At 44.8% G+C, this 18,846-nt stretch overlaps 1 protein-coding gene across 2 annotated transcripts in view; it reads left to right on the forward strand.

The window, feature by feature from the left end:
• Window positions 1-18,846, forward strand: part of PKHD1 (PKHD1 ciliary IPT domain containing fibrocystin/polyductin) — a 240,228-nt gene that overhangs the window by 19,625 nt on the left and 201,757 nt on the right. Inside the window, exons 8-16 of one of the 2 annotated variants that reach the window (XM_083435262.1) lie at window positions 2,893-2,967; window positions 5,023-5,087; window positions 5,850-5,889; window positions 9,002-9,072; window positions 9,853-9,954; window positions 10,147-10,242; window positions 10,506-10,644; window positions 13,045-13,159; window positions 18,169-18,444. In XM_083435262.1, coding sequence (XP_083291388.1) covers window positions 2,893-2,967; window positions 5,023-5,087; window positions 5,850-5,889; window positions 9,002-9,072; window positions 9,853-9,954; window positions 10,147-10,242; window positions 10,506-10,644; window positions 13,045-13,159; window positions 18,169-18,444 — 979 coding nt within the window. Of the gene's footprint in view, window positions 1-2,892; window positions 2,968-5,022; window positions 5,088-5,849; window positions 5,890-9,001; window positions 9,073-9,852; window positions 9,955-10,146; window positions 10,243-10,505; window positions 10,645-13,044; window positions 13,160-15,743; window positions 15,809-18,168; window positions 18,445-18,846 lie in introns of those variants that run through there. The other variant, XM_083435263.1, reaches the window with a different exon arrangement.

Below are 18,846 nucleotides of genomic sequence, written 5' to 3' on the forward strand. Positions count from 1 at the left end.
GTAAGAACGAATGATAAAAGTTAATAAGTCCCAGGAATGACTGCAACTCCGTCTTGTTCTGTGGTCGTGGTGCCTCGATGATGGCCTTAATCTTAGCATCTGTGGGGTGGATGCCTGATGCATCAATTTTAAACCCCAAGAAATCCACAGCTGGCACCCCAAAACTGCATTTTTCCTTTTTCAGTTGCAACCCCACCTCCTTGAACTTGAGCAACACTGCACGGACACGCGCAACCAGTTCCTGTGGGTCTTTTCCAGCAATCAAAACGTCATCAAAAAATGGCAAGACCCCCGGCAGACCTCTTAACAGGCGTTCCATGAGCCCTTGAAAAATCCCTGGGGCCACACAAACTCCAAATTGTAATCTGTTAACTCTGAACGCCCCTTTATGTGTGACAATAGTCTGTGCTTCCGCTGATTGTGGGGTTACTGGCAGCTGTTGGTAGGCTTGTGCCAGGTCAATTTTGGCAAACACCTTGCCCCCAGCCAGTTTAGCCAACAGATGTGATACGACTGGAATGGGGTATGAGTTTCCCCTGAGTGCCTTATTGATAGTACATTTGTAATCTGCACAGATCCTGACTTCCCCATTTGCTTTAAGGGGCGTGACGATTGGAGTCTCCCACTTAGCAGAGTCCACGGGTGAGAGAACTCCCTGCTTGACCAATTTATCCAGCTCTGCTTCGATCTTGGGTTGCAGTGCAAATGGCACTCGCCTTGGTTTGAGTCGGATTGGGGCCACCCCAGGGTCCAACTCGAAGTCAACTGGGGGCCCTTTATAACAACCCAGTTTTCCATTAAAGAGACCAGCAAACTCTTTGCATAATGCCTCGCTCATCTCAGGGCAGGTTTGGATTGAATTAAGCCCTGATATACTCAGTCCCAGGGCGGGGAACCAGTCAGTGCCCAGGAGACTGGGGCGACTGCCCTTCGCAATCACCAGTTTGAGTACAGCCTGTTTGTCCCGGAACTGAACTCTCACGGCACACATTCCCATAACATGGATGCGGCCCGCTGAGTATGACTGCAAGGTTGCCGGGAAGGGCTCCAGAGGGGGCAACTTACCCCTGGGGAAGAATGTCCTCGCGGTCTGGTCCGACACGATAGTGAATCCAGATCCGGAGTCCACCTCCATGTCGCACTGCTGACCCTCAATCTTCACCTTGACGTGTGCCTTGCCTTGCGCTGGGAACTGCACGACCCTCCCGTTGATCTCCGTTACATAGTGGCAGTCCTTTAGAAAATGGGTTGCTGTGGGCGGTCTGCGATGCTCCAGTCTAGGTGTTCCTGTCGCTCCCCACGCCGCCGATCTACAGACCCTGGCGATGTGACCTGTCTTCCCGCACGTCCGGCACATAGCATCCCGGAAACGACAACTCTTCCGCTCATGGTTTCCGCCACAACCTGGACACCTGCCTCGGTGATCTTTGTGCACTGTGCAGGCCTGACGCACTGACTCAACCCCACGGACTGGGCTCTGGCTCGGAGTAGCCTCTAGCTCGTCCATGGCATGCGCAACTTCTATCTGTGGCTTAGGGGCCTTGCGACTGGCATCAAGCTCCTCTCTTTCATAATTCTCCGTGGCGGTGGCCTCCTTCAAGGCTGAAGCAAGGGTAACCTCTTCTTTAGCCACGATGCGTCTTCTGGCTTTCTTGCTGCTCAGACCACCGATAAACCGATCCAGGAGAGTCTCTTCCAGATTTTGGAAGTCGCAGTGCTGAGCGAGCTTCCGCAGTTCAGCTAGAAATGCAGATACAGACTCCCCAGCACGCTGCTGCCTCTCATGAAACTCCATCCGCCGGGCCATCTTGGTCTCAGTAGGCGCCAAATGGCTTGTTAGGCAGGCAAGAATATCTTTGAGAGATGTCTCACTTAGCTTCGCTGGAGCAAGCAATGCCTTGGCCAGCTTGAAGGTCTCAGGCCCACAGTAGCTCAGGAATGTGGCCCTTCTTTTGCTGGCATCGGTGATCCCTTGAGCCACTGCGAAGAACTCGAAGCGTTCGACGTAGTCTTCCCACGTGTGGGGCTCTGATGGCTGGAAGGGCTCCAATACCCTTGGACTCTCCATTGTCCTGTGGCAGGGTCGTCTTCTCAGCTGGCCAGTGAGTCTTGTTCTTAGCTGCAATCCGGACTCTGAGGCAGGGCTGCGTTTAACCGCTCCTCAGCATTCCGGATCCCATCCTCGTCGCCAGTTGTTGTGACGTGGGGTTTGTGATTTCAGCTCTCTTGACATAATCTGCTGGAGACAGTTCTCTAGTAACACTTCTTTATTACAGCAAACAAGACTGAAGACTGAGGAGGGGAAAGCTACATTTATAGGGACAGGGGACTAGCTAGAAAGGATACATTTTGGAGGGAACAATATCAGGCAATCACAGTCCTGCCTTTTGGAGGGAACCAATAAGACAGAGGATCCAAATACAGCAGTTTAAATGAACCAATAGTAGCTGTACCCCCTGAAACCAAAAGGCAGTTACTTTACCCTAATGCAAATATAGACAATAATAATACAGATATAAAATCCTTTGACTCAATACACAACAGTCCCACCCACCCAATTTGCAACATACAATTTGCCCCAGCAACCCGGTTATCCAATCACAAATGCCAGGCAATAACTATTAACCAGTCTGGCAACAAGAGGCCTGGCCCGGTGGCCCACACCGCAACACGTGCTCTCATTTATTGGAGAACACACTTTGCCAAATTTTGGCCTTGCATAGGGTGCCATATTACGAACGATTTCCAAAGCCTGCCCCTGCCCCAACCCTGGCTATAATTAAATAATACATTTGGATTGTTACTATGCATTGGGGAGAGAAATGTATTGTGGACTTGCATTATTGTGGGTTGCCTTGAACTAGCATTGCTTCTTCCCTCTCTCTGCCCCAGCCCTGTTATCCTCGAGGCAGAAAGAGATGGATGGATAACCATTTGTTCCCTTGCCAATAAGCAGACGCGCAGCATGTAAGTTGCTCCTCACAGCTTTGATTGCAATGCTTCTTTGCTGTGAGAATTCACAAAGCTTATAATGGTGCAGCATATTTGGGGCTCGTATAAATTAGGGAAGGCACACTAACAGTTTTGATGCCAGTGAAATATAATTTCTGTCCTTCCATCCCTACCCTCAGCTACAAAATTGGGCCAAATGATTATTTCTATATACAAGCAGTTTTCTGTCTGAATTCATGGATGTGAATTTGTGTGTGTGATCCCCTTTTTGTGCATTCACCCTTCCTTTTCTCACATGTACCTTCATTTAAATATGTGTGTGAGTGTTTGCTTATATGTGTGCAAGATCAGCACCAGAGTCACAGTGGCGTAGCGTGGGTTGTCAGCACCCGGGGCAAGGCAAGTAATTTGCACCCCCTAACCCGTGGATTTGCGCCCCCTAACCGTGGATTTGCACCCCCTAACCCTACCCCCCAGGTGTTGCGCCCGGCCCCCCCCTGCACCCCCCACGCTACGCCACTGCAGAGTCAAGGGCCCCCACTACCTGACTCACGCTCCTCCCATGCAGCCATTCAGTGTGGCCACGCAGTATTTTTCTTTTCTTTTCTGCTGCTGCCATGGTGACAGCAAGAATACCAGCCAGTCTGTGGCAGCTGGTAGCCCCTGGGCTTGGTGGGGCAGCCTGTGTCCAAGGGGGACAATAAAGTCTCTCGTGTGGGACCAAGAAGGTCACGTGGGAAGGGCCAAGTTGTTCTGCTCCCATCCTCCTGCCTTACAAAGGTGTGGATGCAAGAGCATGGCAGCCGGGGAAGTACTGAATGCCTAACTAAATGAAGAAGTCCCTATCCTTGGTTTAGAAGGGGTCCATGCTGTCACAATTTGTAGCGTTGGATTAGTGTCACAGTAACTCTGTTACTGCCATGGTTGCAGTTGCCTCCAGAATAGACCACTGAGAAGGTAGAAAGTGAAAGCAGATTAGGAAGTCGAAATCATTGTTTAGCTGTGCAGTTAGAAACTCAAAGCATGGTTTGGGTTCTGAATGATGGTTCCTGTGAACTCTGCTTTGGTTGTGGTATCTGAGTATATGGATGTCCTTGAGAGGAGTGAGGTTGTTAGTGGTATCGCATCATGCAATAATTCAAACACAATGAGGTCAATCGATCAAGCCCTCTCCTGCTGCTTTTTGATGTAAAGACCTCTGTTTTGAAACAGGAAGACAGTGAAGCTGGCCTGTTAGGTATTTTAATGAATCATTATTTAAAAGTTCCAAGGCTAGGCTGTGACTTTTCTGGCTTTAAAACAAAAGAAAACAGGTCCAGTATTAACTTTATTATACAATTTAAAAGTTTTTTTTCTAGTCATGCCCTCTGGCAGAATAACTTAGAGCTGATTCAGTGCCCATATTTGGGCTCCCTGCCCCTATTCAAGGTGATTTCCACCCCTCCCAATTTCATGGGTGGATGATCCAAGTCTGAGATGCGGTAATCTCAGTTCTTCATTAGAGGCCCAGTTCCTGAGCTGCTGCAAATGCTTCTAAAATACACAAAAAATGGACAGATAGTTCTCCCAGTTGTTGTCTTTTTTAGGTTTAAAGCAGGTGAATCAATATTTGTTGTCAGAGTTCATGTGCTGAAGCTACGTTGTGTCCCTAGACTACATTTCCATGTTTATATTTAAAGCATTTTGATGGGGAGCACTAAAAATCAAAAATATGCTGTGGCCTTTAGAACCTAAGGAATGCACATTCATTCACAAAATAGTATTTGTTTCTCAATATCCTATTACCACCTTCAGTCAGTCTTCATGGGGACAAATGACAACACAAATTGGAGAGCGGGACACAAAATTAACAGTGCAGGCAAAACTAAATTTCTCAATGGATGCTCAGACATCACTTGCTGAGCATTTGATGTGATGGGTTTGAATTTGGCAGAACACATTCAGTCCTTTCTTGTCTTTGAAGTAAAAGAACAGTACTCAGCTCAGCTTCACATAATATATTCTATCTCCTTTCCTTTGCCTCTATTGCATCTTCATGGTTCATTGTATTTTATTTTCCTTTGTTTGCAGATATCCCATTCAAGTCCATCACGGTCTGGGAACTGTAGCATGCCGAGTGGAAGGGAACCATATTGGTCAGTGGAAAGCAGGGAAATAACATGCAATCTTGATTTTATTCAGTAACATAAAAATCAAGATGGCTAACATAAAAAAGGCCACTGTTGGGGGGTATGGGCCATATGGCCATTGTCTTTTCAGAAAGGGGAAAGCTGCTTTCAAATTCCTTTTCTCTTTGTTCTTGCTACTTGGGGCATTTTCCCCCAGCTCACACTTTTGGCAACCATGATAGACCAACTGTAAGCAACAAGTGTATCACAGTGAATGCCTTGCTGAAGCCATAGAGAACAGGCACTCCTAGCAAGAGTTACCGTATTTCTCGCTCTATAAGACGCACCAGACCACAAGACGCACCTAGTTTTTGGAGGAGGAAAACAAAACAAAACAAAATATTCTGAATCTCAGAAGCCAGAACAACAAGAGGGATCGCTGTGCATCGAAAGCAGCAATCCCTCTTGCTGTTCTGGCTTCTGGGATAGCTGCGCAGCCTGCATTCGCTCCATAAGACGCACACACATTTCCCCTTACATTTTAGGAGGGAAAAAGTGAGTCGTACAGAGCAAAAAATACGGTATTCCTCCCAAGAAGCACGAGGTGTGGTTGGGGGGGGGGGGAAATGGAGCAGAAACAGCAGCTTGTCAGGTGTCCGATGATGGTTTTGAACTGGGTGCAAAATACATGGGCATTTCAGAGCAAGTGAGGCACGTTAGTTAACTCTGTATGTACATGAAATGATTCACATTCTTGCACTGAGATGTGTGCTTTTTCTCTTCTTACAGGGTCACATAATGTTAGCTTTACAGTGTTTAACAAAGGAAAGTAAGTAAGGGATAAGTTTGTTTTTTTAAAAAAATTGGCTAATTTTATAGTTATGTTGTGTTTCTGAATGCCTTCTTTTTCATATAAATACTATTTAAATGCACGTATACCTTCTGCTTTGGAAAGTGGTTGCATTCAGAAGATGGCATTCAAGGTGTCAGTGATGTTTCCTGCGTCTGGGTCTGAAAATATGCTTTGAGAGCTTGTTGATGCTCACCTCAAAGTAGAGGTGAGCATTAGAAAGTCCCAAAATGTACCTGGCTTTTCCCACCCAGCCCCCAAAGGCAAGTGGAGGATAACTAACAATTCATCACTGAGCAAGTGGGACAAGAGTTTCTTTTCCACGGGTGGACTGGTGCTTCTTCCCTATGAGATGTTTGGGGAGCTGCAATGTCATTAAATCTTCCCACTGAAATCCCCGGAGAACAATACATCCATTCATTTCAACAGGAAGATTTAAAGATGCTAGAATTCTAAAATCAGCTGGTAGGAGGCAAACAGTCACCTGTCTTTGAAAACTTGCCTTGCACCAACGCCTTTCAAAGCTGTAGCCAACCTCTAGCTGCAAATATGCCTTTTGAAGTTCAGGGGTATCCCTTCCAGGGGACACATTGGGCTGTGCAGGGCTTGGTTGCAAAGTCTTCAGCAGCCAAATATAATTTAATGCCTCAATCTCCCTCACTGCAAAGAGCTAGCTGTGCACAGGTGGGAGGGTTTTTTCCCTGGACTTGTGAGAGTAGCCTTTGAAAGCCAGAAATGGTGTCAACGGTGTCCTGCATTTTCCTGATCCCTGGGTTGTCACTGATTTTGCATGGCCAGGAGAGTCCCGTGTTGTGGTTGCAGGAAATTGCCATCTGTATATGGTTGGGATGCTATGTTCTGATCTCTCTCTCTCTCTCTCTCTCTGTGTGTGTGTGTGGTGGGGATGGCTCAGCCGTGGTGGGAATCGCTCAGCTTGTATATGAGCCAGTCTTAACATGAGCCACAGGTGGCTTGCCCCTTTCTAGTTGGTTTCAGCTTGGTGGATTCTGGAACCATATCAAGACAGAAATCCACTACAGTGGTACCTCGCAAGACGAATGCCTCGGAAGACAAAAAACTCGCAAGACGAAAGAGTTTTCCATTTTCTGAGTTGCTTTGCAAGACGGATTTCCCTATGGGCTTGCTTCGCAAGACGGAAAACATCTTGCACCTTTTTTTTAAAGCCGCCAATGCATTCCTATGGGAAACCGTCAATACGCAGCGGTGCTTCGCAAGACGAAAAAACTCGTAGAACGAAAAAACTCGCAGAACGAATTAATTTCATCTTGCGAGGCACCACTGTATTTTTTTTTTTCATCTGGAGTTTGAGCAAGATCAATTTTTGGAAGGGGGAGCAAGGATAACAAATTATTTTAACACATACATTGAGTATAAGCTCAATTTTAGCAGTGTAAGCTTAAAGACAAGTCTCACCTAGTTGATCTTCCAGCAGATTCTATCTCATCAGGAAGTCCGTTCCATAGGATGTAGGAATTGGACTTATAGTGTGGTGGCACATAACCTCCCATTTCGTATCATGTAGACACTGCCACAATTGCTTTTTTGTCACCTATGGAAGACCTTTTCCAACAATCCTTCAAAGGGGAGATTTTTGCCTCAGTGTTATATATAGTCTAGCGTTGATGCTCTTATTGTTAAATAGCTTCAGGATATTTCATGGGAAGCAATTCATGAGTGAATGAATGAATAACCAAGTTCGCCCTCTGGAGGTCAATAATGCAGCAGATTCCCATGACATATGGGGTGAGTGATGAAAGCATTGCATGTGTAGGTCCCCAGGCCACCCCTCAAATAATTTCACACATAACAGGTAATTTTAGTTTTGGTTTTTGGGCACTATTTTGGCCACAACTTTATTAGAATACAAAATCAGTGAGTGGTTGTTTAGACATTGGTTATGACTATCTGTCCCCCCGCCTGGGACAGAACTGACATACCGAGGTCCGATCGGAAGCCAGTAGAAGGGAAAGTCAAAATTGGGGATCATTTGAGCTAAGCGTCGGATCCACGCCGCTCACCCCAGCAGCTCCCCAAGGCTTGCCAGCCCTGGTCCCATGACAGGCATTGGACGAAATCGTGGCAAGCCCCAGGATTCCACTAACGGAATTCCCTTCAGCACAATAGGAGGGGCAGGCACAGCCTATCCTGACCCCTCCACCACCCACATTTTATAACCAATGCCTAACCGCAACCTTACAAGTTGTGACGAATTGCTAAGTAGTAGGCATAAACCATATGGCACAGCCAATCAGCCAAATGGCAAAATTCCTACTAGGCCCCCGCACCAAGGCAGACGACCCCATGACAGGCAGAGCAAGGTCAACCGGAAAAGAGGGTGGGCGGGCGGGTGATCCGATGCACTCTGCAAAAGAGAAAGAGAAACCAGAGTGCCCCAATATTTAAAGACTATGGTCCCACCCGCCCAATTTGCAACATACAATTTGCCCCAGCAACCCGGTTATCCAATCAAAGTACCAGGCAACAACCATTAACCTGCCTGGCAACAAATAGGGCTGACCCGGCGGCCCACACCGCAACACGCGCTCTCATTTATGGAGAACGCGCCTTCCCCAAACAACTAGCTTATTGCAGTTCTGCACACATTTACAGTGGTGCCTCGCAAGACGAAAAGAATCCGTCCCGTGAGTCCCTTCGTCTAGCGGTTTTTTCGTCATGCGAAGCAAGTCCATTAGCGGATTAGTGGATTAGCGCTATTAGTGGTTTAGCGGCTATTAGCGGCTATTAAAGGTTTAAGGGATTAGCGGATTAGCTGCTAAAAGGCTATTAGCAGCTTAGTGCCTTAGAAAAAGGGGGTGGGGAGCGAAAAAAACCCCCCAGGAATCGCAAGACATTTTCGTCTTGCGAAGCAAGCCCATAGAGAAATTCGTCCTGCGAAGCACCTCCAAAACGGAAAACCCTTTCGTCTAGCGGGTTTTCCGTCTTGCGAGGCATTCGTCTTGCGGGGCACCACTGTACTTTTTTCACTCTGCATTGGAATATCTTACATATTCCAGTCTTAATTTCCTTCTGTATTAGTGTTGCTGTTCACTCACTCACTTTTGTGTTGCAGGTCAGTGGTGAACAAGGATGCTTGGCTTATCAGTGCAAAACAGGACCTTTTCCTGTACCAGACATTCCCAGGTATATTGCCCTGCCGTCTTTCATTGAAGAGGATTCTGGAATTAATCCCACTGCCAGTTCAGCCTACAAATCTGCTGTAATTATTTGTGTAGAAAAGGATAGCGAAACAGAAGAAGCAGGGGACAGGGCTAGCTGCACTCACCCTCAACTCTGTCCTTGCTCATTTTTGGTTCTGGACCTGCCTTGTTTTTACTCCAGATCTCCCTTCCCCTGTTGCTGGTATGCTGCTCCTGACAGATTATCCCTTAGAAAATTGGTCTTTCAGCTGAAAAGTGGTTGCCCATCTGTGCCCTAACCACATTTAGCACTAACCACAGTTCTGTGATTAGCTGAAAATGAAAGCAAAAGTTAGATTTCCCTCCTGCTGGAGAAGAAGAGACGAGAAGGAGAGCACAAACCTTTTACAGAGCATGAAACTGGGGGTTTGTGTTATGATTAAAACACTGTGTGCTTGTGTGTGTTTGTATCTGCTGGAGAAAGGGGGATTAATTTTTAGATTGAGATTTTAAACCTGATCACCATTGTCCTGCAGCCCAAACCATTATTCTTTTATTCACTTTACTCCTTTCCCAGTTAGTTTGAATTTTGCAAAGCTCCCAGAACCTGCAGCTCAGAACAAATGTGCCCAATGTGAATAATTTCTTTTGAGCATGGATTGGGGTTGTTTTGGTGCAAGACAGAGTCTATGTGATATAAAACCAGTACGTGGTTGTGCTATTTTATTTTAGCTAACCTACATCTAAACGGAACTAAATTTCAATTATTTCACTTCCTCTGCAGAAATATTTTCAGTGTCTCCAGCTGCAGGGAGCCTGGGTGGTGGAACCGATCTCACCATCACAGGAGACTTCTTTGATACACCTGTGCAGGTCACAGTTGCAGGTAATAATGTTGAAATCAGTCTTCATGTTTCTGGAAATGTTAATTTCTCTGGAGGTGTATCACAACATGTGTTCATTTCCTTTGAAGCATGTGGTAGGTACGTCCATACTGGTGATCCTTTAAGTAGCTTGGACTGGCATTTTGCTCTGAAGCGATATCCTTCTCATTCATGTTTCTCTTCCCACTCGCCAGGCAGTCCCTGCCAAATTAAGCATGTTATTCCACGAAAGATCATCTGTACAACTGGAGCCGTTGGTGTGCACAGAAGACTCAATGGCCCTAAACCAGGTGCACTTTTATTGTGGCGCGTCCAAGTGGTAGCTTCCCTCAAAATTGGTTTGATGTTTCAGCATTAGCTTCATATTAATTGTATTAACACAGTTAAATTATCAAAGCCATGGATTTGTAGGATTCTAGATCATTTGTTCACTTGCAAAATTAACCCTCTGCCCCCTTAGCCAGGACCTGCTGTTGTTGTGATGTCCATTTGTGTTGTGATGCATTAACTCATTCATTGAAGATGATAAAGTTCTTGTTCCCCAATTTCTCAGGAAACAGAGGGCTTCTTTTTGAGGTTTGGGATGGATCAGACACAGATTTTACTGAAGCAGCTCCTGGGTACCGCTGGCAGTTTGTTCCTAATGCCAGTTCTCCATCAGATTTCCAGTTTGGGAGGCAACAGACATTCAGGTAATCAGTGATCTTGAAGGACTCTGATGCGTACTACAATTCACACTATTTTAGTGGAGTTTTTTTTACAGGAACTTGGGATCTATTTACAATCCACAATGAGTGTTACATGCAGCTTAACTGTCATGGCTTCCTCTAAAGAACATGGAGATTAATTTGAGGGCCCTGAAATTTCTTGGTTAGAGAGAAGCCCCTTTCCCTGAACACATTACCAGGTGAAAACACAGCTAAGTTGTTCTTTTTCTCAGTTTGGATTGAAGCTGGTTTTGGGGAAAAGGTATATAAAGCAACAAATCACAAGAAACCACAGGATAGGTATGGGTTTGTGGCTAATGCCGTGTGCGCAGCACACCGGTTCCCAAACCAGAGGTGGGAGTGTGCTGGATACCGAGAGGGAAGGAGTGTGTCGCAGCCTAAGTATTTATCATGCAAAGTTTCAAGTGAGTCTGGATTGATAGGTGAGCAGTTGATAGTCAAATTTCCTGCAATTTCATAAGCACCTCCATACTGGCTGGCTGAATAAAAGCTTAAAGCCTATTCTTACTCAGGTGGGACGTTGATACTTCCCCATGGACCCAGTACACTCTGGTAACATTTGAGTACTGAAACTATCTAGAAGGTACTGACTACTGGGGGGAAGGGGGGAGAAGTTGATAGAAGGCCCAAATTGAGATCATCTCAACCCCCTCCCACTCCAGAATTAGCAGGAGTGCTGAGTAAGCTGTCTATGCTAGAAGGTCAGAAAGTCAGCCACAAGGAATGAGCAAACTGGTGTCTGTTTTTAAACTTGCAGGTTTGGAGGTTGGGCAAGAAATCTGCACATGCTTGCAGTTTGGGGCAGACAGGACAGGAGGGGGGTGGAAAGCTAAAACAAGTTCTGTTTCTCTTGCCTGAATGAGTAAAGTTCTGCTTTTTTTGCCTGCTTGAGTAAGCCTGTAAGAAGTCGTTTGCCGCATACTATAAAAGGCAACCTTAGAGAACAAGGAGGGGCTCAGCGTTTGGGTGAGATCCCGCTGGAGCCCCCGCGCAGATAAATAAATCTGACCTTCCTTGGAGAACCCAGTATCTGTCTTTATTGACTGGGAAAAATATCTGCAACCAAGTATCCCAATTATATTGGTGTCATTCTCGTCCCTCCCAGGTGGTTTCATTCCTACAGTACTAGAGAGGTAGGGAATCACAATGGCTATTATTATTATTATTATTATTATTATTATTATTTGTTGTTGTTGTTTAGTCGTTCAGTCATGTCCGACTCTTCATGACCCCATGGACCAGAGCACGCCAGGCACTCCTGTCTTCCACTGCCTCCTGCAGTTTGGTCAGATTCATGTTTGTAGCTTCGAGAACACTGTCTAACCATCTCGTCCTCTGTCGTCCCCTTCTCCTTGTGCCCTCCATCTTCCCCAACATCAGGGTCTTTTCCAGGGAGTTTTCTCTTCTCATGAGGTGGCCAAAGTACTGGAGCCTCAGCTTCACGATCTGTCCTTCCAGTGAGCACTCAGGGTGCCCTATACCTGGGGGTCTCAGGGCGGTTCATAGAATAAAATCAAGATATAAAACCATAAAATGTGAGCATCTTTCCTTAGCACTTATTGACATAGCACATGACCCAGACAGAATTGGCTCAGCTGCAGAATCTTCACAGACCATTTGCACAGAATATGGGATTCCATGGATGTTCATTGTATTTGAATATTTAGAACAGAGAAAAAATACGGCTGACCAATGTTGTGGGAAAAGAGAAATTCACTTTATGGAAGAAATGGCAAAATATCCCCAAAGGTCTTTAATATCCTATCCAAACATTTACCCAATAGAATGACAACATATATTGGAAAGGTGCCTTGCTTCTGGAAATTGTGATGTAGCTCCCTGGTGCTGATTTAATGAGCACCTGAAACAATCTCCTTAGAGGAAAATTTGATAACTTTTAAGAAACCGGATTGACTTTCACAAAATCTACCTGAAGACACCATTCCCTCTCACTTTTTACACTTGCTGTTTCTAAACCTACAGGTGGAACTGGTTGGTTTCATATGTGTAAATAAATTTGCCGGGGGGGGGGGGGGAGGAGGAGGAGGCAATCAATAGGGAGCTACATTTCCTACTTTTTATTTTTTAGAATGAACTACTAATGAGTTTACTAATTTTCATAACTCTAGTTATGCAAGAAAGGATCGTTTTTATAGGTAGTTTCTTGGAGATTCTTTAGTAAGCTAACATTTTATTCTGGGATGAGATAACATATATGTCTCAGTGGTGTTCTATAAAGGTAAGTCTTTTAAAATGATTGTGTAATAACTAAAGTCATTCATGTAACTCATCTTTCCCTCAGAAGTGGAAGCCTGTTATTTGTCTGGAAGTTTGCTTCGTTAATGTTTTCGTTTTGTTACCCAGGGCACGACTATATGGTTTTTTTGTGGCACCACAGACAAATAATTACACATTCTGGATCCAGGCAGATGACAAGGCTTCTTTGTATTTAAGCCTGTCCGAAGACCCCCAAAGCAAGGTACCAATACCATAAATTACTGCAAGTAAAAGTTAAAATTCTGTGATCCTTATAACTTTGCATTGTGGCACTTGCTGGCCTTGCCCTTTGTTTAGACTTCCAGAGCAGGATCTGTGTTGATTTTTTCTGTTAAATATAAATTGTGTAGATTGTTACAGCTTCTTGACGTTTATATAGTGCTTTTTGATTGTTCAAAGTGTTTCCCATACATTACTTTAGTAGACAGCTGGGAGAGCTCAGAGCATGAGACTCTTAATCTCAAGGCCATGGGTTTGAGCCCCATGTTGGGCAAAATATTCCTGTGTTTCAGAGGCATGGACTAGATGACCCTCGTGGTCCCTTCCAACTTTATACAGTGGTGCCCCGCAAGACGAATGCCTCGCAAGACGGAAAACCCGCTAGACGAAAGGGTTTTCCGTTTTGAAGGTGCTTTGCAAAATGAATTTGCTATGGGCTTGCTTCGCAAGACGAAAATGTCTTGCGATTCCTGGGGGTTTTTTCCCCTCCCAGCCTTTTTCCCAAGCCCCTAAGCCGCTGAACAGCTGATCTAAGCCGCTTATCAGCTGATCTAAGCCGCTAATAGCCTTTTAGCAGCTAATCCGCTAATCCCTTAAGCCTTTAATAGCCGCTAATAGCCTTTTAGCAGCTAATCCGTTAATCCCTTAAGCCTTTAATAGCCGCTAATAGCTGCTAAACCACTAATAGCGCTAATCCGCTAATGGGCTTGCTTCGCAAGACGAAAAAAACCGCAAGACGAAGAGACTCCCGGAACGGATTCTTTTCGTCTTGCGAGGCACCACTGTAAATTCTATGATTCTACCCTTGTAGCAGGGAGCTGGGGCCGGACTCTGAAAGAAGAGGAGCTTGCCTAATTTTATCTAGTTAATTCCTGGCCTAAGTGAAATTCAGAAGACAAGTCACTCTTACTAGCACAGTGCTTATGAAAGCACTCTTACTAGTCACTCTTGACAAGTCACTCTTACTAGCACATTTGCTAACCAGAAAGGAAATAGCCGATGATAACTGATTTTTAAATTGCTTTAGCTTAGGGAGGAAAATATATTCTAAATAACTTATCTGCCACATGCAAGGAAACTTCATTTGTTATGACTTCTCAAATGTAACACTCCCTGCCTAAACTGTCCCTATGTAGCCGAGAGAATTCCACAACACATTTTTCAAAAGATCCAGCTTTATTAGTATTTTAAGATGTTCCTTGGGGGAATGCACACCTTGGATACAACAATCCTTTGTTTACCAAATGATGACAAATCTTTTCTCTAGTTTTCGGTTAAAGTGATTGTTCATCTCTTGTTAAGAAAGAAAGAAATGTTCTCTCACGGGATTGCTTCTTCTGGTTGGTTGTCTTGCCCGTAAAACATGCAAAAGATCAAATATCTTTTTTCAGACATTGATAAAACTAATTTCATTTGTTCAGCAAAATCACTTCTGTTTAGGATTGCTGCGGGTGCAGATGGTCTCCTCAAGGATAACGTATAAAGGATCTTTATACTGGGATCTTCAAAGCAGGCTGGGGGGTGATTTCCCTTTCCCTTCTCCCATTCCCCCCTTGAGGCCTGCAGGTTGTTGTTCCGAGAAGAGTGGTGGGTGTTCCTCTAGCTTAGCGGCTTTTGCAAACAGACGTGCCTGCATGCCGGCCACGTTTCTTGGGTGTCACTGTTTGCTGGCTTGATTGGTTATCAGTGGAGAGATCTTCCTGTTGCTCCATCTCCTTGTTCTTTGGGTTGCCAGGGGTGGTGAAGCGGACAGACTGTTTCTTTGTCTGCCGGTCCTCTGATGGCGATGCTGCTTTTGGCATGGAAGGGTTGGCCAAACTGTAGAAAATATCGTTCTCAGTTCGACGTGGCTTTCTTTGGGCTTTCTTCAGAGCAGAAGTACCTGTACGCCTAACATGTTTCTTGAGGGCCTTCTTGAGTTTAGCCTTGATCGCAGCCCTCTTCTTTAGTTTGGCATGCAGAAGGCCTGAGCGAGTCCGAGTGTAATGCTTCTTATTCCTTGGCCTGCCCATCCGTGAGGGCTTCCTGCTATAGGCTTTACTCCTCTGGGAGCACATGGTGTGCTTGGCCTTGTGGGCTGAAAGGACGTTGGCCCTCATCCGCCTGTCGAAATACCGGGACATGGGCTGGCGCCTCTTTTGATAGTGACTCCTTGCATACCTCACTATGCGTCTTGTCCTCGCTTTCTTCTTTCGCCTGGAATGTAGCCGCCTTCGTCTGCTCAGGATCTTCCGGGATCTCTTCTGCCTCCTTCTCTGGTAGTAAGCCTTCCTACGTCTTTGGACAGCAGACATGGCTTTGCTGTTTCTCTGCCTTCCTGTTCAGCTTAGCTGTCCTACTGCAAGTGACAGTGACTTCACTCCAGCTGTGCTCTTATATAGTGGGAGGCATTCAAATGAGGGACCGGCTCCGGGTGCTGTGATTGGCTGGGTGGAACAATAGTCCAGTGAAGTACGTAATAATGCTTAACTGTGAGATATTTCCTTCAGGGTAAAATCACAGTAAGCATCTAGCCCTGTGGTGAAGGAGGGGGAAATAGCTGTTGTCATGGCTGAAATAAAAATGAATTTCTGGAATTCTGGTCATCCTATAATGAGCCAATATTTGGGCCCCTATTAATGGTCTTCTAAAGGTATCACTTGGATTGGCGCCATTATTATACAGAGAAAATGCTGGTTTCTACTTGAATTAATGTCCCAGCCATGTTTTGATTCATTACACCAGCTTTTTTTGTTGAAATGGGCAAGACATAATAGAGACTGTGCGGACTCTGCTTCTTTCCATGATTGAGAAACTGTAGGAAATAATCACTTGCATTTGGGTAGTGACCCTGATCTTCAGGATATGTTGCTATATGAAAATGTGTAGGCAGTACCTTTGGTTTCCAGAAGTAAAAATAGGGCTAAATGCACCTAGCCCGTCAGATTTTATTTTTATAAAATGAGTATACAACATCTTTTTAAAAAAATCTGAGTTGTATAATCAAAATGCCATATATTAAAATGACACATACAATCCAATACAAATCTTTATTATGGTCAGAGACCAGCATTTAAAATCTAAAAAGTGCTTTAGAAAGCTAAAAGGTATTAAAACATAAGGTGAATATAAAATTCTATAAGAATTTAAAAGAAGCTAAAAGAATCCAAAAGAAGGGTCAGGAACATTGGGCAGGTGTGGTAGAGCACAAAAGTTTGATATATAAAGGCTTTAGCTATCATTTACAGAGCACTCTCATACGTTCATTAAAACTGATTTGTGGCACATAAATGATACATAAAACCATTTAGCAGCCAATAGAAATGGACCAGCAAAACGTTAAGGAGCAGATTACAGGAGCCTTGTTTGCTTGTTACCTTAAACCGTAGTTTGAACTGATATACAGGCGCATGTGCAGTGTGCTGGCGCATGCTGCTGTGAGCACTCTGCTCCTCCAGGGCTGCGTGGAGCTGAGCCACGGTTAGTGTTATGTCTGAAACCAAGCTTGTGGTTTGCTTCCACCAAACAAACTGTAAGTCATAAGCCAAGAGCAAACCTTGGTTGTAAGCTCAGTGTTTGGAAAGAAACAAACCTCAAGCCAAAGCTTGGACCTAACATTAAGCCCATGGTTTAGATCAAAGCAGTGTAACAGGGGAAGAGTTTGGCTTAGTTTAACTATGGTTTAAAGTGATGTATGATGCAGGCTAGAAAATAGCAGTTTGAACAGCTTCGCCAATAATTTCCTGAAAGGTTTGGTGGAACAGAAAGAAATTGAATGAGAAGGCCTTTAATAGTGTCCTAAAACTCATTAGACATGTGACTATCCATAGGCAATGTATTCTGCACTTGTAGTTCAACAGAAGTGTTCTGCATTTGCACCATGCCTCTCAATACTTTTGACAAAAGATACAATATAAAAAATGAGGAGAGTTAACCCCCAGCTTCTTGTCCTCTTTAGCATGAAAGGGTTTTGGACAAGACCAATATACCAGATATCAAAATAAATGATCAACCTCTGTGATGGAAAGCTCAGCTCAGCCTGTTTGGTGGTGCAGTGCCGCAGAATTCCACCAGAGGGCAGAGCTGTAGCCTCCCTCTGATTGGCTGCTGGTGCAGTTTGCCAGAGGTGGGTGGAGTCAGCGCTTTGAAAAGGGAAAGCAGGAGAGAGAGTTGGGCTGGATCTACATTGATCTTTTAAATGTTATTAAATATAATGTTCTATAACGTTTAATGGCAGTTCGCCGGTGGCTCACTGCTCTGCAGCGCCCTCTGGTGTCACATTTTAATAAGACATTTCTAACATTATAAGCCATGAGTGCAGATCCTCCCTTAGAGAGAGGACAGTTGAGAGGTGACTTTCTTGATATTCAAGCTGGATAGAAGTATAGTTTCTGAGCAGTTCTGTGCCTGCAAAGCGCACTGTGGATGAGCACCTGTCTTCAGAGGTGCTGTCAAAATGTGTGACATGCATGATCCAAAATTCTAGTCTGGTGATGTTTGGTTAAAGTGGTGCCCATTCCCCAAAAGACAAGTTCATGAACACAATGGATCTTCTGCCTGATATTTAGTGCCACTCATTTTCAAAATGAGCTGGAATTAGAAGGCTCCTTTGACAGATTGCTGATGTGACTGCTCATGTTTTGAACGACCTTATGAGCTCTTACGTTCCCTCATTGAGGGATGTAAACCCATTTTTCTTCCAAGCCATTCACAGGTTACTGTTAGCTAAGTAACAGATCTGTTATTTAGCCAAACACGCATCTGGCTACTCTGACCACCTTATTGGCGCATGTCCTACAGGTGTGCTTAGTTTGTATTAGAAACCAGGCTTTTAGTGTTGCATCTCCAGCTGTCTGGAATTAATTACCAGCTGAAATTAAGACAGGCACCCAGTGTCATGACATTTGGGGATTAATCGAGGAGGGAAAGAACCGTACATGCCACTTTGAGCTCCTTGCAGAAAAAGGTGGGTGAAAATGCAATGAATAACTGCTGTCGCCTACTTGAAAACAGGTGGAAATTGCATCTATTCCTGCTGGCATTCCTGAATGGTCAGCGCATTGGGAGGAGAACTGGAGCCACCCCTGGAAGCCAAAATCTGAGAAATTTGAGCTTACTGGTGGTTCAGTGTACTATCTGGAAGCTGTGCATCATGGGAAGTCGCCAAAGAATGGAATGAGAGTTGGAGTCCAGATTCACAATACTTGGCTGAATCCCAGTGTGGTTAATACCTATCGCAGAGAGAAGCACAAAATACATGCCTGTGCAGTTAGGCTCCCTGAAATACAGGTTAGTCTCATGGTTGTGAGCTGAGCCTCATATTCTTAGAAGTTGTGATTCTGGGCCCTTCCCACAATTTCAAGTGATTTCTAGTCATGGGCCTGAGAGGTGGGTTTTTCCCCCCTTTTGGTCTTGCTGCCTTCCCCTGGGAAACCTGTGTTTTTACTGCTGAATCAGAACAAATGTTGGTTGAGTTCCCTGTGGATTGATGTTTGTGACCATTTGACCACATACTCAAAAGTAATCAAAAATGCATTGAGCCAGGAAATATCAACACGTGTTGAAAACATTTAGTTCACTGGTTCCCGAATAAGACAATTTATGGGAACTTCATTGTTGCTGTTTTTTTTAAAAAAGATTGTGAAACTTGTCTCCAAGTTTCTTTGAGTTCCTCGTTGGGCAAAATCTATA

Source organism: Podarcis tiliguerta (assembly GCF_965153285.1).
Source record: "Podarcis tiliguerta genome assembly, chromosome: 3".
In the NCBI taxonomy this organism is placed as follows: Eukaryota; Metazoa; Chordata; class Lepidosauria; order Squamata; family Lacertidae; genus Podarcis; species Podarcis tiliguerta.